This window comes from Podarcis erhardii, assembly GCF_964252035.2.
Source record: "Podarcis erhardii genome assembly, chromosome: 4".
NCBI lineage: Eukaryota > Metazoa > Chordata > Lepidosauria > Squamata > Lacertidae > Podarcis > Podarcis erhardii.
In genome coordinates this window covers 5,415,119-5,435,257 of record NC_138508.1, presented here as the reverse complement: position 1 = coordinate 5,435,257, position 20,139 = coordinate 5,415,119, and the positions used below count along the sequence as shown (strand labels likewise).

The 20,139-nt window shown below is 47.0% G+C and overlaps 1 protein-coding gene across 3 annotated transcripts in view; it reads right to left on the bottom strand.

The window, feature by feature from the left end:
* Positions 1-20,139, bottom strand: part of ARRB1 (arrestin beta 1) — a 135,665-nt gene that overhangs the window by 46,847 nt on the left and 68,679 nt on the right. The window contains exons 1-2 of one of the 3 annotated variants that reach the window (XM_081860549.1): positions 14,346-14,602; positions 5,005-5,035 (exon numbers count right to left, since the gene is read on the bottom strand). In XM_081860549.1, the coding sequence (XP_081716675.1) occupies positions 5,005-5,035; positions 14,346-14,446 (132 nt within the window). In that variant the 5' untranslated portion in view covers positions 14,447-14,602. Of the gene's footprint in view, positions 1-5,004; positions 5,036-14,345; positions 14,603-20,139 lie in introns of those variants that run through there. The other 2 variants (XM_081860550.1, XM_081860551.1) reach the window with 2 other exon arrangements.

The following is a 20,139-nucleotide window of genomic DNA, read 5'->3' as shown; positions in this document are numbered from 1 at the left end:
TGGCGATCCCTTGTAGCCAAATAAGATTGTCTTCCATAAACACGGTTTTAGCAGTGAGTCCGTAAGTGACTGTGGAGGCCAATTCTGGACCCACACGTCCTTCCACAGTGGGGACATTGGTTTCTGTGCAGGAGTTGATCACGGTGTGAATTTGCCAAGTGTGCCTTCCTCTTAGCACGTTTCTCCCTTGCGTCCTGAGTTCAAGCGTCTCCAAAGCCCATGACACCTTTGGTAAAGGCTGTTCTCCAACTGGAGCGCTCGCAGGCCAGTGTCTCCCAATTCTCAGTGTTTATACTACATTTTTAAAGATTTGCCTTGAGAGCATCTTTGAACCTCTTTTGTTGACCACTGGTATTATGCTTTCCATTTATCTGAAGAAATGTGCGTGCATATGAAAGCTTATACCCAGAACAAACTTAGTTGGTCTCTAGGGTGCTACTGGACAATTTTTTAAATTTTTTTATTTATCCCATTTTAAAGTTCAGAACAGAGTAGTTGTTTTGGAAGACGATAATCAGGCATCAGCACAATATTTGCAGGACAATGGCCTTTGCTGTCCACTTCAGTGTCCTCAACAGCATCCCCAAAGAATAAGCTGGGATGCAAGAGCTGCCGCTAAGCAAGAGTACCCTTCAGGCAAATGGCTGGGCCTTTCCTCCAGGCCCCTCACCTATCTGCTGGGTAGGAGAACGAGAGCGAGAGAGTTGTGTTTGAGCTGAGCTGAAAGCCGGCTGGGAGATGGAGACACAGAGACCTGCTTGCTCTGGGCTGGATCCACAATGGTGGCAAATGGAGAAGCAAGATCTGTTGGGGTATCGATGCTCTGAGCCACTCCATCTTATGCTCAGGTTATATATATGTGTGGAAATACAGTCATACCTCAGGTTACAGATGCTTCAGGTTGTGTTTTTTCGGTTTATGGACGTGCCGAAACCCGGAAGTACCAGAACGGGTTACTTCTGGGTTTCAGCAGTCACGCATGCGCACAAGCGCTAAATCGCGCTTTGCGCATGAGCGCCGAATCGCAACCTGTGCGTGCACAGGCATGGCACTGCGGGTTGCAAACGTGCCTCCCGAACGGATAACGTTCACAACCTGAGCGTCTACTGTATAAGCAGATACAGTGGTACCTCGGTTTAAGAACAAACGATTCGGTTCAACGGAAGTAGTATCCAGGTTTGCGAACTTTACTTTGGTCTAAGAATGGAAGCCGAACAGTGGAAGGGCACTGGAAGTGGGAGGCCTCATTAGGGAAAGTGCGCCACGGTTTAAGAACGGTTCCGGTTTAAGAACGGACTTCTGGAACGGATGAAGTTCGTAAACCGAGGCACCACTGTATTCTAAAGACACCGCAGTCTCATCTGACCTCCATTCCAAGGAAAGTGAAGCCTTGGACTCCCTCTCAGACATTGTGGTGTTGTGCAACAGCTAGTTTAACACAGCTGAAGTGGATCGAAGTGCTCTGCCACACGGCAAAACAAAACTGCTTCAAAAAGCAAAACAGCTGGACGTTTTGCTGTTTGGAAAAGCGAGACGCCAACCAATGACTCATGGGGAGATGTGTAAACATGCCACAAGCAAATAAAGATGGAGGGCAGGAGGCGCGCTCAGAGTTGTATAAGCTCCCCACAAACAAATCGCAACAAATGTCAACACCAGATGTAACACAACATCCTGGAAAGCTTAGTGCAGGCAAATGAGGATGAATGCTCACTAAATAGGTCATCCAGAGAGCCCACTGAAAACTGCCTTTTCCTTGCCTGGAAGGGAGTTGGGGACCCAGGCATCCTGACACCTTCCCACTGCTGTTGCACCCCTTTACCACCCCCTGAGGCTGGCTGCCCCAATTCCGGCCTGTCCCTCTTTGTTCCATGCAGACCTATTGTTTATCAAAGGGAAATATCCACAGAGCCGAAGCTCTCTGAAACAATGTCCTCCACGCACCACCACCTCACCCTTGTGACGCTCCAGGACTGAACCCGCTGAACGCTGCTCTACCACTGAACCACGGTCCCGTCCAATACTCAGAATGCCTTTTGAGAAAGCTCTGGGTGTTTGCCTGTTTTATTCCTCTTGTTCTGAATTTGCAGAAACAGTGTTTCCTAGTTCACAAAAGGTGTGGGGTTCAGCCCCGCTATCCACCCACCCACAGCAAGCAAGAGTCCTGCTTTGGAGAAACTCATGTCCCATGGAAAAAGGGAAGGGGGGAATAGTATTCAAAATGCAACGAAGCAATTTTGGAGTCAGCTCAGAGGCAAGCCCCGCGGCCGAGTCAGAAAGAGTCTTCAGCGACCCAGCCGAGTCTTTCGTTTTCATTGCCCAAACTGAATAATGAAAATGTTAATAATAATAATAATAATAATAATAATAATAATAATAATAATTTCACTATAGCCTGCCCATCTGGCTGTGTTTCCCCAGCCACTCTGGGCGGCTTCCAACAGAATAGTAAAATACAACAGTCTATTAAACCTTAAAAGCTTCCCTAAAGAGGGCTGCCTTCAGATGTCTTCTAAAAATCTGGTAGTGGTTTTCCTCTTTGACATCTGAAGGGAGGGCATTCCACAAGGCGAGTGCCACCACTGAGAAGGCCCTCTGCCTGGTTCCCTGTAACTTGGCTTCTTGCAGCAAGGGAACCGCCAGAAGGCCCACGGCGCTAGACCTCAGTGTCTGGGCAGAACGATGGAGGTGGAGACGCTCCTTCAGGTATACTGGGCCGAGGCCGTTTAGGGCTTTCAAGGTCAGCACCAACACTTTGAATTGTGCTCAGAAATGTACTGGGAGCCAGTGTAGGTCTTTCAGGACCAGTGTTATGTGGTTTCAGCGGCCGCCCCCAGTCACCAGTCTGGCTGCCACATTCTGGATTAGCTGCAGTTTCAGGGTCACCTTCCAAGGTAGCCCCACATAGAGTGCATTGCAGTAGTCCAAGCGGGAGATAACTAGAGCATGCAACACTCTGACAGTGTGGTCTGTGGGCAGGAAGGGTCTCAGCCAGAGTACCAGATGGAGCTGATAAACAGCTGCCCTGGACACAGAATTGACCTGTGCCTCCATGGACAGCTGTGAGTCCAAAATGACTCCCAGGCTGCGCACCTGGTCCTTCAGGGGCAGAGTTACCCCATTCAGGACCAGGGAGTCCTCCACACCCGCCCACCTCCTGTCCCCAAAAAACAGTACTTCTGTCTTGTCAGGATTCAACCTCAATCTGTTAGCCGCCATCCATCCTCCAACCGCCTCCAGACACTCACACAGTTAACAGCCATCTCTCCCAGCCTTGCACAGTCAGGATAATGCAAGCCCTCCAGGCCTGGGGATTGTCTCCCCGCCTTCAGCCAATCCGATCCAGCATCCTCCTTCCCCTCTTATAAGAGCACTGAGTGATATGTATCAGGGTCAGGCTGAGGCAGCACAGGTGAGCTCGCCTAGCAACAAGATGCTAGTATGCAAGGAGGCTTTTGTTGCCTTGGATGAAAAGCACTTAGCCTGCTGGCAAGCTGAAGGACGGCCCAAATGGTGTTTCCTGGCATTCTGAACAAGCTTGCCAGTATACTCACTATTATTATTATTATTATTATTATATTATTATTATTATTTATTAAAGCCATTAGTTGCTTTTTTTTCTTGCCACAGCGATGCAAAGAGTCTTAGAATCACAGAACTGTAGAGCTGCAAGGGGCCCACGAGGCTCATCCAGACCAACCCCCTGCAATGCAGAGATTGCAGCTAAAGCACCCTTGACCACCCAACCTCTGCTTTAAAATCCCCCGAGCAAAGAGAGCCCACAACCTCCCGAGGGAGTCAAAGCTCTTGCGCCCAGGGAGTTATTCCTAATGTTTAGTCGGGGTCTCCTTTTTTGACATTCATTTATTTATTAGATTTATGGACCGTCACAAGATCTCAGGGTGGTTCGCAGAATAATCAAAGCTGCACATAATTCTTATTTATTGAGTCCAGACAGGGACTCAAGGAAGCTTACAGTCAAAAACAAACAACTAGAAAGATATATTTATGTGAAGGGGCAGAAGCAAGTATCCACCACAGCTTGTATTGTATTGTGTTGTGTTGTGTTGTGTTGTGTTGTGTTCTGTTCTGTTCTGTTCTGTTCTGTTCTGGTTTTCCCAGTAGTGATGTATGGAAGTGAGAGCTGGACAGTAAAGAAGGCTGATCGCTGAAGAATGGATGCTTTTGAGTTCTGGTGCTGGAGGAGACTCTTGAGAGTCCCATGGACTGCAAGAAGATCAAACCTCTCCATTCTGAAGGAAATCAGCCCTGAGCGCTCACTGGAAGGACAGATCCTGAAGCTGAGGCTCCAATACTTTGGCCACCTCATGAGAAGAGAAGACTCGCTGGAAAATACCCTGATGTTGGGAAAGATGGAGGGCACAAGGAGAAGGGGACGACGGAGGACGAAATGGTGGGACAGTGTTCTTGAAGCTACCAGCATGAGTTTGACCAAACTGCGGGAGGCAGTGGAAGACAGAAGTGCCTGGCGTGCTCTGGTCCAGGGGGTCACGAAGAGTCGGACACGACTAAACGACTAAACAAATACACAAGGCAGCTTGTAAGAAGGAGAAACAGCAAAATATTATTCGTGCATTGCGGGGGGTTGAACCAGACGGGCAACTTCATGATTCTGTGATTCTATGAAATATACAACAAAGATTGCACACCCCATAAGAATCCGATCCAATGCAAATAAGTCATAATAAAACTTGTATCAAATAACGAAATATTCAACAATCCATCTAGAATATGCAAAGCTTGTGTAGCAATGCCTTACACCTGCTGTGCCTTGCCTTGATGACCTGCCACACTCATTGATGCCTTAAAGCTTTTAGCAGAAGGCTTTCTTCCGAGTCTGAGTCCTGCATCCAGAGGGAGGGAGGATGCAAGTTCCCCATTCCCAGAAATAAATAATGAGAACAAAATCCCTCCCCCTCCGTCTTCTCTCCCACTTCCCCAAAAGAAAGAAACCCAAAGAACTGGCGAAGAAGTACAGCTTACCTTCCCATTGGGACTGGCTTTCTTGAACACCCTGAAAAAAAAAGAGGAAGGAAAAGGTGAGCGAGGGGGAATGAGAGAGACCTTCAGCACACAGGAACTAATGTGCAAAGCATAGAATCGTAGACTTGGATGGGACCCCAAGGGTCATCTAGTCCAACCCCCTACAATGAAGGAATCTCAACTAAAGCAGCCATGGCAGATGGCCATCCAACCTCTGCTTAAAAACCTCCAAGGAAAGAGAGTCCACCCCTTTCCACTGTCAAACAGCTCTCACCATTCTTCTTGTTTAATTGGAATCTCTTTTCCTGTAACTTGAACATCGAGTCCTACCCTCAGGACCAGGAGAAAACAAACTTGTTCCCTCTTCCATGTGACAACTCTTGAGATATTAGAAGATGGCTATCCTATCTCCTCTCAGTCTATTCTTTCTCAGGGTAAACATATCCAGCTCCTTCAACCGTTCCTCATAAGGTTTGGATCCCAGTCCCTTGATAATCTTAGTTGCACTCCTCTGCACATCTTCCAGCTTGTCAACATCCTTCCTAAATTGTGGTGTCCCAAATTGGACACAGTATTCCAGGTGTGGTCTGACCAAGGCAGAATAGAACTGCTCTATGACTTCCCTTGACCTGGACGCACTATACTACTGTCCATGCAGCCCATAATAGCATTAGCCTTTCTTTTGCTGCTGCATCCCATTGTTGAGTCATGTTAAGCTTGCGCACCACCAAGAACTCTATATTCTGTTCACAAATCCCAACAATTCACAGAGAATTCCCTGACTGGGTGACGTGTCTGAACTTTTACCCCATCACTTGCTTGTTTGCCCAGTTGATGGGGACTTAAGAACAGCTTTCTTCAAAGATTTAAAACTCTCAGCTGACACATATCCTGGATAATTAGATGTTTAGGAAGTTGAGGTAGTTCTCACCTGTTTTAGTATTTCAACTTTTCTAAGTTTTAAAGTATGGCTGCAAAAAATTTCCTGGTGTTATTGTTGAAACTTCATGTGAACTGCTTTGATACACACACACACACACACACACACACAGAGAGAGAGATCAAGAGTCGTATAAATTTTCTGAAATAAATAACTGATCAACTTTCTATTAGGTCCGCTTAACATTTCTGAGCAGGCAGTCCATTTTGCCATTACAGTGGCAATTCTGAGAAAGGTCTGCATGGATTATAAGTAGAGCTCATTTTTATTGGACAGAACGCCTGGTATGAATAATTATCTCATACCTAGAGGACCGCCTCTCCTGGTATGCCCCGCGGAGGACCTTAAGGTCCACAAATAACAGTTTGGAGGTCCCAAGCTGCAAGGTGGTTACATTGGTCTCAGCTAGGGCCAGGGCCTTTTCAGTACTGGCCCCGACTTAGTGGAATGCTCTGTCACAAGAGACCAGGGCCCTGCGGGACTTGACATCTTTCTGCAGGGCCTACAAGACAGAACTGTTCCACCCGGCCTTTGGTTTGGACTCAGTCTGACCCTTATACTGCCCTTCCCTTATGGTTTTGATTTATGAGCTACTACGAAAATGAGGCTGCATTTTAAACTGTATTTTAACCCGTATTTTAATTAACAGTTTTTTCTTTTTCTTTTACGTTTTATTGTAATTTTTAACCTGAGCCTGGTTCTGGCCGGGGAGGGCGGGGTATAAATAAAAATGTATTACTAGTATGATCATTATTATCATTATTATCTCAACTTTTGCAGTGTACAGTGGTACCTCGGGATGTGAACGGAACGTAAGACGCAACAGCGCGTTTCGCCACTTCCGCGCATGCTCCGTTACTTCTGGGTCGCCGCAGAGCACAACCCAAAAATACTTATCCTGAAGCATATTTATCCCAAGGTATGACTGTATTTTATCTTAGTTACAGATAGGTAGCCGTGTTGGTCTGCCATAGTCAAAACAAAATAAAAAAATTCCTTCCAGTAGCACCTTAAAGACCAACTAAGTTAGTTCTAGGTATGAGCTTTCGTGTGCATGCACACTTCTTCAGATACACTGAAACAGAAGTCACCAGACCTTTCTATATAGTGAGAAGGTGGGGAGGGGTATTACTCAGAAGGGGGGTGGGAATGGGTGATTGGCAGATAGCTGTGATGAGCCTGTTGACGAAATTACAAAGGAATTTCAGAAATAGACTGGAAAGAGAAGCTGCTGAATTGCAACTTATCACCAAACTTAAAACCATGGAGAGACCTGGTCTGAACAAAGACATTGGATTCTTATCTCATTATACATGACAAAGCCATTTTTCACCTTCTCACCCCTTGCTTTTTCCTGTAAGACCTATTGCAGTCGTTAAGAGTCGTCAACAGGCTCATCACAGCTATCTACCAATCACCCATTCCCACCACCCTCCTGAGTAATACCCCTCCCCACCTTCTCACTATATAGAAGGGTCTGGTGACTTCTGTTTCAGTGTATCTGAAGAAGTGTGCATGCACACGAAAGCTCATACCAAGAACTGACTTAGTTGGTCTTTAAGGTGCTACTGGAAGGAATTTTTTTATTTTGTTTTGTATTTTATCTTTTCTTTATGTATCTTGCTTTGCAGCTGTTTCGGCTACACAAATAAAGAAAAATGAATAATAGGAGGAGTCAGGCAAACAGAATCCCTTGAGCTGCCACAGCCTCTTCATTCAGCTCAATGGAGTGACCCAATCCACCCCTCGCTTTGCGAGAAGTCAATCAGGGCTGCGGCACACACACCGCCCCACAGAGAACCCGGAGTGCTACATCTGGAGCAACTGATTTCTCAAGTTGCACCTTTTCAAAAACAACAACACCAGACCCCAGTTTGACTCCAATACAGATACAGACACTGTGTGATTTCTGCATTGCAGGGGGTTGGAATAGATGACCGCTGGGATCCCCTCCCAACTCTTCGATTCTTCGATTCTACGACATCCCTGACTGCAGTAATGAGAGAGTCAAACTGAGATTTCCATCGTTAAGTGACAAGCTTTGCCGAGCAGGCAAATGAACAAGCTGGTGGCAATCTAGTTTGTCCTCGTTATTGCTGCGCGGTAAATGACAGCCGGGGATTTCCCTCTGGGGTTTTCCATTCCTCCGTTGCCATCAGAAAATCTAAACTTCCTGCGCAAGCCAGACGCCGCCGCTGCCAACAACCCCAAACTGGCGACTCAGGACTGATAAAAGGAAGAAGCGCCCTTCTTTGTGCAGCGCACAGTCTAATAATAATAATAATAATAATAATAATAATAATAATAATAATTTATTTTTTATATCCCGCCCATCTGGCTGGGTTTCCCCAGCCACTCTGGGCAGCTCCCAATCGAGTGTTCGAATTGTTCCCAATCGAATTGTTGTTGTTGTTGTTGTTGTTGTTGTTTAGTCGTTTAGTCGTGTCCGACTCTTCGTGACCCCCTGGACCAGAGCACGCCAGGCACTCCTGTCTTCCACTGCCTCCCGCAGTTTGGTCAGACTCATGTTTGTAGCTTCGAGAACACTGTCTGTCCAACCATCTCATCCTCTGTCGTCCCCTTCTTCTTGTGCCCTCCATCTTTCCCAACATAGCTTTTATATGCCTGTTGTCTTTGTCCATGGAGTTTTCTTGGCAGGGATACTGGAGTGGCTTGCCGGTTCCTGCTCCAGGTGGATCACGTTTGGTCAAAACTCTCCACTATGACCTGTCCATCTTGGGTGGCCCTGCACGGCATAGCTCATAGCTTCTCCGAGTTATTCAAGCCCCTTCGCCACGGCAAGGCAGTGATCCATGAAGGGGTTGTTGTTGTTGTTGTTGTTGTTGTTGTTGTTGTTGTTGTTGTGGATCTTGTTTTCACTCACTAGGATCCCATCTTGTAGAATTCTATCCGTTCTATTTTATTTACACTATCAGAATGAATTTCAGGAAGCAAATTGCTTTTTATGTGCAGCCTGAGCAGCAGCAGTGAACAAAGTTGTAGTTAATTGTTGCTTTATGAATGGTCACGAAGAAAAAGAGGTGGGAATAGGCCAATAGATATGTGGGCTGTCCCTGGATCAAGAGACTTTTCTTCTTTGATTTTTCAAAGCTCTTTACTGGTCCTCTGAACTAGCCAGATATTTAATGGAGAATCTATCACAGTCAGTCCACCATTTGAAAAATAAGACTTGCCCCATAATGGTAATTAGGTATTCTGTTTTGCTGACCACAACCTTGGTTTAAGAAGCCATTTGCCGCCTGGCTTCTATAGCTGAGTTTCTGACCCTGCCCTGGAAGTTCTGAACTACAACTCCCATCAGTTCTAGGGGACTGCGCTGACTGCTCCCTAGGGCAGCAGCCCCTGCCAACCTGATGCCCGCCAGAGGTTTTGTAGTCCAAAACATCTGGAGGATGCCAGGATGGAAAAGGAAGCGAAGACACAGCAAGAGACTGGAGAAAGTGACCACACCAGAAGATATTGTCCAAACCCCACCCCTGACCCACCACTATTCGTTGATCATTTTAATCTGCAGCTTGCCTTATCCTGAAGATGCAGGTGAGAATTTTGTATTTTTATTGCTATTTATTTATTTAGCACATGCACAAACTACATTTCCGTCTGTGCCCCGCGGGGTGATTTGCAACTTAAAATAATGGCACAAACCACCTTGTTCTCTCCCTCTTGTTTACCCCCCAGCTTCCCTTTCCTCTACCGTCCGGCCTGCGCCCAAACATTTAGAAATAACCTTTTCACATTTTAAAACATGCCCTTAAGTGCAACTTTTGGGGAATCTGAAGAAGTGTGCATGCACACGAAAGCTCATACCAAGAACTGACTTAGTTGGTCTTTAAGGTGCTACTGGAAGGAATTTGTTTTGTTTTGGGGAAACGGTTTGCAAGCTAATGCAAAAGCAGGGCGGTGAGGGCTTCAGGCCAACGCCTCATCCCGAGGGATTGAGGGGGTGGAGAAGTTTGCAAAATTATGCATTGTGTGAAGAAAAGCAAATCGAGAAATGTTCCTAACCTCCTACCCCCACCCCATTACGCTGGAACTCACGAGCATCTAAATGAAGCTGAATGTTGGAAGATTTGGGACAGAGGAAAGGAAGGAGTTCCTTTACACAGCTCATAGTTAAACTATGGAACTCCCTGCCACTGGAGGGAGAGATGGACAGCCACCTAGATGGCTTCAAGAGGCAAATTTGTGGAGAAGGTGGGGGCTGTCAGTGGCTACTAGCCGCTATGGCTATCTCTGCCTCCACAGCAGAAAAGGATTTAGGGCAGCACACAGGGCCGGATTTAGGTTTGATGAGGCCCTAAGCTACTGAAGGTAATGGGGCCCTTTATATGTCCAGCTGTCCTTTGTCAACAACAAATGGTCACTGTTTTTTGTGCTGAATATATGCTATATGGTAATTCATGGACCTAATAGGTGTCTCAAGCCATTTGCACATGTTGCCCTGCAACCAGTCCATGCAGAATGTTGGCACCCTATATATAGAAAGGAGCAAACCAGTGATATTTGAGGGAGCAGGCTAGCAGGCGGGGCCCATGACGTACATCCTAGGAGCCTACACAACACAAAACAAAACACTGTTGCTGTATGTAGGTTTTATTTTATGTTTTTTAATCTTATATTTTGGAAATGTACATCCAGGTTTTTTTTTCCTTTACAATTTTTTGGGGCCCCCAAGAGAGCGGGGCCCTAAGCTATATCTTATTTAGGTTATATGTAAATCCGCCACTGAGCCGGAGGCAGTGTGCATGGACAATGTTCTGTACACAGACGCGGGTGGTGCTGTGGTCTACCACCGAGCCTCTTGGGCTTGCCGATCAGAAGGTCGCCAGTTCAAATCCCTGCAATGGGGTGAGCTCCCATTGCTCTGTCCCAGCTCCTGCCAACCTAGCAGTTCGAAAGCACGTCAAAGTGCAAGTAGATAAATAGAGACCGCTGCTTCCGTGCGCTCTGGTTTCCATCATGGTGTCCCATTGCGCCATAAGTGGTTTAGTCCTGCTGGCCACATGACCCAGAAAGCTGTCTGTGGACAAACACCGGCTCCCTCGGCCTGAAAGCGAGAAGAGCGCCGCAACCCCATAGTCACCTTTGACTGGACTTAACCGTCCAGGGGTCCTTTACCTTTTACCTAACCCTGGTTGGTCCCAGTGACAATGGGATGCTGGACTAGAAGGGGCCATCGGCCTGATCCAGGAGACTCTCCTTGTGTTCCTCTGTTATGCTGTACCTAAGCAAGGAGCTTGGGTGGGACACGGGTAGCGCTGTGGTCTAAACCACAGAGCCTGGGGCTTGCTGATCAAAAGGTCGGCAGTTCAAATCCCGCAAAAGGGTGAGCTCCCATTGCCAACCTAGCAGTTCGAAAGCATGTCAAAGTGCAAGTACAGTGGTGCCCCGCCGCAAGACGAATGCCTCGCAAGACGGAAAACTCGCTAGACGAAAGAGTTTTCCGTTTTGGAGGTGCTTCGCAAAAAGAATTTCCTATGGGCTTGCTTCGCAAGACGAAAATGTCTTGCGAGTTCCTGCGGGTTTTTCCCCCTTTCCCCCCCTTTTTCTAAGCCGCTAAGCCGCTTATCCGCTAAGCCGCTAAAAGCCGCTAAACCGCTAATAGCGCTAATCCGCTAAGCCGTCAATGGGCTTGCTTCGCAAGACAAAAAAACCGCTAGACGAAGAGACTCGCGGAACGGATTCTTTTCGTCTTGCGAGGCACCACTGTAGATAAATAGGTACCGCTCCAGGTAAATGGCGTTTCCGTACACTGCTCTGGTTTCGCCAGAAGCGGCTTAGTCCTGCTGGCCACATGACCCAGAAAAACTGTCTGCAGACAAACGCCGGCTCCCTCAGCCTATAGAGCGAGATGAGTGCCGCAACCCCAGAGTCGTCCGCGACTGGACCTAATGGTCAGGGGTACCTTTACCTTTAAGCAAGGAGCTTACATCAGCAGAGAAGAGATGAAATTGCGAGCAATTTCTGGACCAAGAAGGGCAGGTGCATTTCTAGAGAATGCTTTTATCGATCGATTTAAAACCATTCTGCCCTGGAGGATAAGACGACTGGTGGCTCCTGGCCACAATGGCTCTGCTCTCCTTTCACTTTTGGAGGCTGCAATGTTTTTGAATACCCATTGCTGGAGATGGCAGGAGGGGAGAGGGGTCTACACTTGGATCCCCCTTGCAGGCTTCTCATATTACTGGGAATTTAGTTGGCCACTGTGAGAACAGGATGCTAGACTAGAAGGGGCCACTGGCCTGATTCAGCTGCAGGTCTCTGCTTATGACTGTATCCAGCCTTTCAATCAATCAATCAATCAAAATCCACCAAGGAGGCAAACGCCTCCACGTGTCAAAGGTTCAAACCAATCCATTTGCAATGGACACAATTTGAAATGCGCACACAAAGAAAACAGAAAAGGAGACCAACAGTAACATTATACAGTGGTACCTTGGTTCTCAAATGCCTTGGTACTCAAACAACTTGGAACCCAAACACTGCAAACCCGGAAGTAAGTGTTCCGGTTTGTGGACTTTTTTCAGAAGCCGTTTGTGCTCTGTTTTGAGTGTTACGCTGAAGTCTGTTTTTGCTATTTATTTTGCGTTTTTGTGGCTCTTTTTTGTTCTGTTTTTGTGACTGTGTGGAACCCAGTTCAGCCACCGATTGATTGTGTGACTGCAATACAGTGGTACCTCGGGTTACATATGTTTCAGGTTACATACGCTTCAGGTTATAGACTCCGCGATCCCAGAAATAGTACCTCGGGTTAAGAACTTTGCTTCAGGATGAGAACAGAAATCGTGCTCCGGCGGCGCGGCAGCAGTGGTAGGCCCCATTAGCTAAAGTGGTGCTTCAGGTTAAGAACAGTTTCAGGTTGAGAATGGACCTCCAGAACGAATTAAGTACTTAACCCGAGGTACCACTGTACATTGTTGATTGCTTTCATTCTATGGATCAATGGTCTCGTTAGACAGTAAAATCCACGTTAAATTGCTGTTTTAGGGGTTGTTTTTAAAAGTCTGGAACAGATTAATCCAATTTGCATTACTTTCTATGGGAAAGCACCCCTTGGTTTTGGAACGCTTTGGTTTTGGAACGGATTAAGTTTGAGAATATACAAAACCAAACAAATGATATTCACTACAATATAGCTCAGTTGGTACAGCATGAGACTCTTAATCTCAGGGTTGTGGCTTTGAGTCCCCAATTGGACAAAAGATTCCTGCATTGTAGGGGGTTGGACTAGATGACGCTTTTGGTCCTTTCCAACTCTGCACTTCTATGGTTCTATTATTTGAAACACCACAAGAGATTCAAATCAGCTTCACCTTTCGCCTTAGCCAGAGTAAAGTAGGCGGCAAGCAAGCCTCCCTGGGGAAAGCGCTCCTTAATTGAGGGGGCCACCACCAAGAAGGCCATGCTCCCCCAGTTGCTACCAGCCTGAGCCTGAAGGCAGAGGTGCCTGCAGTGGGTCTGCGATGGGGGTCTTAATGAACAGTCTCGCTCATGTGAGATTTATTAAGCATTACCTCACAGGTGTGCATTTCCTAGTGCCTGTGCAATCCCAGAGATGAACACAGGCAAATTGCATTTCTGCTCTAAGGCAGCCTTTCCCAACCCAGTGTCCTCCAGATGTTGCCAGACTGCAACTCGCCCCCCCCAGTCAGCACAGGTGCTGGAAGTTGAAGTCCAGCAAGATCTGGGTGGGGGTACAATGTTGGGAAAGGCTGCCCTAGGAAAAAACACACAGTTTGCTCTTTTCTTACGGAGAACGTGTTTTCTGTCCAATAAATTCCCCCCTCCCTTTCTCTCTCCTTCTCTCTCTCTTTCTTTCTCTTGCACTCTAGCTCAGGAAACTGGAGTGAAAATGCATTAATAAAAAGCAAAAAGAGGAAGGGTGTTATTTTTGAAGCGCTCCCCTCCCGCATTTGAAGAGCTTGCTGGATAGCTCATCCACCCAAGCGAACAAGGATTTTACCAAAAGACAAACCTACTGCTTTTTTTAAAAAAAGAAAAGAAAACTCTTTTCTAAGTTTCCAAAAATGCGCAGCACGAGAGAGGGTGAGGACCACCCTGAGTGCCAGCCAGCAGTGGTGTCACAGGCACTGTCCAATAGCACCCCAAAGAGGTAGAAGCCCAATGACATCGTTAGGTACTTAAGACTTTGGGTGATACTACAAAAAAAACCCAACCCTCTTCATTTCCCGGGGGACAGCTGCGGGAGACGAAAAGCAAACAGCAATTGATGCATCTCCGCAAGTAAGAAAAAGAAACCGCTGCTCTGGAAAAATAAATCTGCTGTACCGGCGCTGTGCCTCCCTTCTCGGGGAATGATTTTCCTTGACTAGGCTCTGGCTGCGGCATCCTCTGATCTCGTCCCCGCACAATCCCTTACCGCTTTGTCAAGTCTTCTGTAACCGCGTTCCTGAAGACTCCATCCCTGCCTTTGAAGCCAAGGGGGGGCCTGTTAGCCGAATCTCCCTGCGCCCCCTTCATCAGGGCTCTCCGGCTCGCCAAGCGAGCAGCCGGCAGCAGTCACGACCGAGGGAGGGAGAGAGAGAAAGCTGTTCCTTGACTGGGTCTCAAGGGGGCCTCCCCAAATCCACGGAAAGCTCTCAGCTGGAACGCCAGGGCGAGGTATTGGGGGGGGGGAGGCTGGGATGCAAGCAAGCAAGCAAGCAGCCGCTTCCCAGCCCACGGGCCTTCAAAGGTTTTTCTTGAGGCGGCGGTGCAAAGGAAATCCCGCTATTATTCGTCACAACCCAGCTGCTTCCAGAGAAGCACGAAAACAAACCACCCGGCCACAGCCCAAGAAGCAGCCGGATGTTTCAAAAGCAAGAGAGCATTCCACGTCTCTGCAGCTTCAGAGGGAAGCAGGGAGGGAATCTGCCTCCCTCAGAATCAGGTCACTGGTCCATCGAGATCCATATTGTCCACCCTGACTGGCAGCCGCTCTGGGTTTCCTCCCAGCGCTACCTGGGACCTCTTGCATCTGAAACAGAGGCTTTGCCACTGAACCACAGCCCTTTTCTCTGCCAGTTCTCTGCCTCAGATGAACCCCTCCTCCTCCCGGCCTGCCATCTTCTTAGCACCTTCTGTACTGGGCTCATAGAATCACAGAATCGTAGAGTTGGAAGGGACCCTGAGGTCCCTTCTAGTCCAACCCCTTGCAATGCAGGAATCTCAGCCAAAGCATCCCTGACAGATGGCCATCCAAGCTTTGTCTAAACACTTCCAAGGAAGGAGAGTCCACAACCTCTGGAGGGAGACAGTTCCACCACTGAACAGCTCTGACTGTCGGAAAGCTCTTCCTGATGTTTATTCAGAAACTCCTTTCTTGTAACTTGAAGCAGAGACATCACCTTGCGAACAAAGGTCCGTATAGTTAAAGCCATGGGTTTCCCAGTAGTGATGTATGGAAGTGAGAGCTGGACCATAAAGAAGGCTGATCGCCGAAGAATGGATGCTTTTGAATTCTGGTGCTGGAGGAGACTCTTGAGAGTCCCATGGACTGCAAGAAGATCAAACCTCTCCATTCTGAAGGAAATCAGCCCAGAGTGCTCACTGGAAGGACAGATCCTGAAGCTGAGGCTCCAATACTTTGGCCACCTCATGAGAAGAGAAGACTCCCTGGAAAAGACCCTGATGTTGGGAAAGATGGAGGGCACAAGGAGAAGGGGACGACGGAGGACGAGATGCTGGGACAGTGTTCTCGAAGGTACCAGCATGAGTCTGACCAAACTGCGGGAGGCAGTGGAAGACAGAAGTGCCTGGTGTGCTCTGGTCCAGGGGGTCACGAAGAATCGAGCACGACTAAATGACTAAACAACAACAAATTATTTGCAATAAAGCATCACTTCCCCTTCCCCCGTTGGCACCATGCGTTCCCAGCAAATCTGTAGACACCTTGCGGGCTGTCATGTTTTAGTCATGGTCCCATGAATTTTTCATTGCTGTGCTCCCTCTCTCTCTTGCACGGCACTCCCCCCTCCCCAAATGAGAATCAAAGTGACTTGAGTAAATCATTAGCGCGACCTCCCTAGGAAATAAAAAACGCTAATGAGCTTGGGTGCCCAGCAAGGCAAGGGGACTCTCTCTCCCCATCTGGAACCCCCCCCCCAACAGAGACAGCCACACACACACCATACCTGGCCGAAAAGGGGAGATTGATGAATTGGGGGAGGAGCAGAGGCAGGGAGGGGGGATCCCCCCCCAAAGCACCTGCTGAGACTCCTCCCAAGGAGGGATGTCAAAGCCCGGCAGTTGCCATGACAGCCACAGCTGTTTCCCTACCAGGGAGCTCATTAAGGGAAGCTCTTCGCCATGCAAATTAGCAGCAAGACAGAGGCATCTGAGGGCAAGGATGGGGAAGAGGGGAGAGACCCAGTACCGTTTTGGCAGGGGGGCCAATTTGGGGAAGGGGTCGGATCCAGTGCGTGGCATTTGGAGACTCATAGAATTGTAGAGTCGGAATGGTTATCTGGTCCAAAGCCTTGCAAGGCAGGAAACTTTTGCCCAATGCAGGGATCGAACCCACAACCCTGACAGGAGCTCAGGACATCCAAACTTAAGAAAGGCCAGCTGGATCAGGCCCAGGGAGGCCCATCTTAGTCCAGTGTCCTGTTCTCACAGTGGCCAACCAGGTGCCCATTACAGGGAACCCCTGCAAGCAGGATTCAAGCCCAACAAACCTCTCCCACTGTAAACAGCTCTTACGGCCTGAAAGTTCTTCCTAGCGTTTAATCAGAATCTCCTTTCTCGCCACTAGAATCCTTTGGCTTGTACCCTCCAGAACAGGAGAAAAACCAGCTTGCTCCATCTATGTGGCAACCCTTTAGATATTTGGAGGTGGCAATCATATCTCCTCTCAGTCTCCTTTTTCCCAGGCTTAACATACCCAGTTCCTTGAACTACTCCTCACAAGGCTTGGTTTCCAGATACTGGATCATCTTGGTCACCTTCCAGCTTGTCAATATCCTTGCGTGGTGAGTGTCCCCCCCCCCCCCGCCACTGGAAATAATGACACATGACACAATTATTAAGGTTAATGGGCTAAATAAGGCCACAACTTTATTGGTTACAGGTGATGAGCGGTTTTGGCTTAGGCATTGGTCCTAACAGACTATATCCGGCTTCAGCCCATCCGCTTCAAGTCCGGGAAGGGTTAACCACCAGTAGGGGGAGTCCTGCTGATGCACATCAACTAGGAACTCCTCCAGGGTCACCGATAGGGGGCGTGCCTTAGGCCCTGTCCCTGAACTTCAGACAGGGCCATGCCCCCTGGAATCCTTTATCGGAGTACCCTTCAATATGTGGGGCAGGTGATGATGCTACCTCCCCTCTTCCATCTACAGAACTATACCAATACCAATGCCTAACCGCCAAGACCAAGAAAGTTGTGACGGTTTGCTACCAGGTAGGCGAAAACCAAGTAGCTGGTGCCAATTTGCCAAGCGGAAAAATTCCTAACAGGCTCCTCAATGGTGACCAACCAAAGTCCATAGCAAGGTCAAGGAACGAGAACCTTATAGGGTGGGAGGGTGGGAAAACAGGAACAGCTGGTAGGTGGGAAAAGAGGGAGATTCCCAGCCGCGCCTGCCTTAAATAGGGCAGGCCACGCCCCCAGAGCCAGCCGATTGGCTGGCCAGAGGGTGATGCAGCCGGGAGTGGCTTTCTTAAACTGTGGTACCCAGAACTGGATACAGTATTCCAGGTGCGGCCTGACCAAGGCAGAATAGAACAGGACTATGACTTCCCTCGATTGGGACTCCAGATTTCTGTGGACGCAGCCGAGAATAGCATTAGCTTTTTTTGCTGCTGCATCGCCCTGTTAAGACGGCCAATAAGCCAGGCAATACTACTGGAAACAAAGCCTTATTCTTGCGATGTGCAGGCATGGCCCCTCTGCGCTCCTCTCTCTCTCTCTCTTCTTGCAGAAACTCATCTTTTAACACGTTGTCCATTTTCCAACAGCACGACTTCAAAGCCTTCGCAGCCTGTGTGGCGGCTGGTCTCTGCATCCTTATCTATGTTCCTTAAATCATTTCTCCACCTTCGCTAAAGCCTTGTTAATATCCACCAGAGGATGTACAGGCGCAGCTATCGTCTTAAGCAGCTCGTTACAAACCAGAAATCTATAAAAGGAGGTTGCAGATGCTTCACGGAGCCCCTTATCGCAGAACTAACAGCCAGACACTCATCCTCGCTAAAGCACCAGAGTTTATAAGATAAGAGTCACCAGGGCAGAAGGACTGAAAATCCTTTACTTTCAATCCAACAAGTGGGGAGGGTGTCTGGCTCCCAGGTGAAGGGGGTGGGAACTCTGTGTGTGCTTTGAAGTCCTGCTGAACCACCCTGTTAAGATTTCCCAATGGTTGATGGACTATATGGAATTGGCGGAAAGGACTGGCAGAATCCGAGACCAGGGAGAAGAGATGGTGGAAGAAGATTGGGAAAAGTTTAAAGACTATAGAAATAATGCAAAATTAATGAGTGTTAGAAAAATGTTGGAATGAAGTTATACGGTTTTAGTAGAAATGTTATAAGGAATTAAGTATAAATAGATTATTAGAGTATTAAAGGGAAAATAAGGTTAAAATATGTTAAGACAATTATATGACAGAAATAGAGGAAGATGGAAAGGATTTGCTGAAACAATTAATAGAAGTGGAATACAAAAAGGGAGGTGTGAGGAGGTCGTTGAAATAAGGGAATGGAAGTTAAGATATTGGTATGGTAAGATGTGTGTTTTAAATTGTTTTTGTTTGGTTTTGTTTAGTTTATTGTGTTAGTGTTGTGTTGTGTGTTGTTTATACATTGTATTGTATTGTTTTCTTTCTTCTTCTTCTTCTTTTCTCTTTCTTTTTCTTTGTAGTGTTTAAAAGCAATAAATATTATTTTTTTAAAAAAGATTTCCCAATGGAAAGTATTCCTCTGAAATCTCGGGAGGAAACGCTCCCAAATGTCTAGTTTGTCCCCGAGAGTGCTATTTTTGCAGGGGGAAAGCATGCTGAAATGGAAGCAGGCAGGGCATCACTTAGAATCTTGGCATTGTAGAGCTGGAAGGGACCCTAAGGGTCATCTAGTCCAACCCCCCTGCCATGTAGGAATAGTGACTAACCAACTCCCTGCAACGCAAATTGACACAAGGCGTATCAGGACTTGGCCTGTGGGTGAGATTTCAGGGGGAGAATATGAAGTAAGTTCCTCCCTCTTCTTTTGCAGCCGGATCATAGAAGTGCAGCGTCATATAAGGAGATGAAAAAGATGTTGAAATATACGTTTTTTAAAAAAACCAGAAGCATTTTTACTTGGTATTATAGGTGAGGACATTAATAGACGAGATGTTAAATTGTTTTTATACGCAACAACAGCGCCAAGAGTATTGTTAGCCCAGAAATGGAAGCAAGAAGAAATTCCAACAAAAGAAGAATGGCAGACAAAATTAATGGACTACAGTGGTACCTCGGGTTACATACGCTTCAGGTTACATATGCTTCAGGTTACAGACTCCACTAACCCAGAAATAGTTCTTCAAGTTAAGAACTTTGCTTCAGGATAAGAACAGAACTTGGGCTCTGGTGGCGCGGCAGCAGCAAGAGGCCTCATTAGCTAAAGTGGTATCTCAGGTTAAGAACAGTTTCAGGATAAGAACAGACCTCCGGAATGAATTAAGTACTTAACCTGAGGTACCACTGTACGCAGAATTAGATAAAATGACAGGAAGAATTCGAAACCTGTGGGACCAGAGATTCACAGAAGATTGGAAGAAATATACAAACTATTTGAAGACCAACTGTAAACAACAAATTATGCTAGTAGGACTACAATAAGTTTTGTAAGGAGGAATATATGAAACATTGCAAAGTAGAGAAGGAATAGAGATATTAGTTATGAGATTTAAATGCAATAGTGAAAGTAAGAATTGTAAATTCAGTGAATAGATTGGAAAATTTTCAGATGTGGTTGATGGAAGACAAAAAAATTGTATAAGATACAAAAGTAGGTTTAATTGTTGTTGAAAATGATATGTTAAAAAACTAATAAAATTTATTTTTTTAAAAAAAAAAGAACTTCCGCTAAAGAATCCCCAACAGCTGGCCATCAAATCTCTTCTTAAAAACCCCTAAGGAAGGAGAGTCCAGCGCCTTTCAAGGGAGTCAACAGATGCACAGAGAAATTTTGCTAGG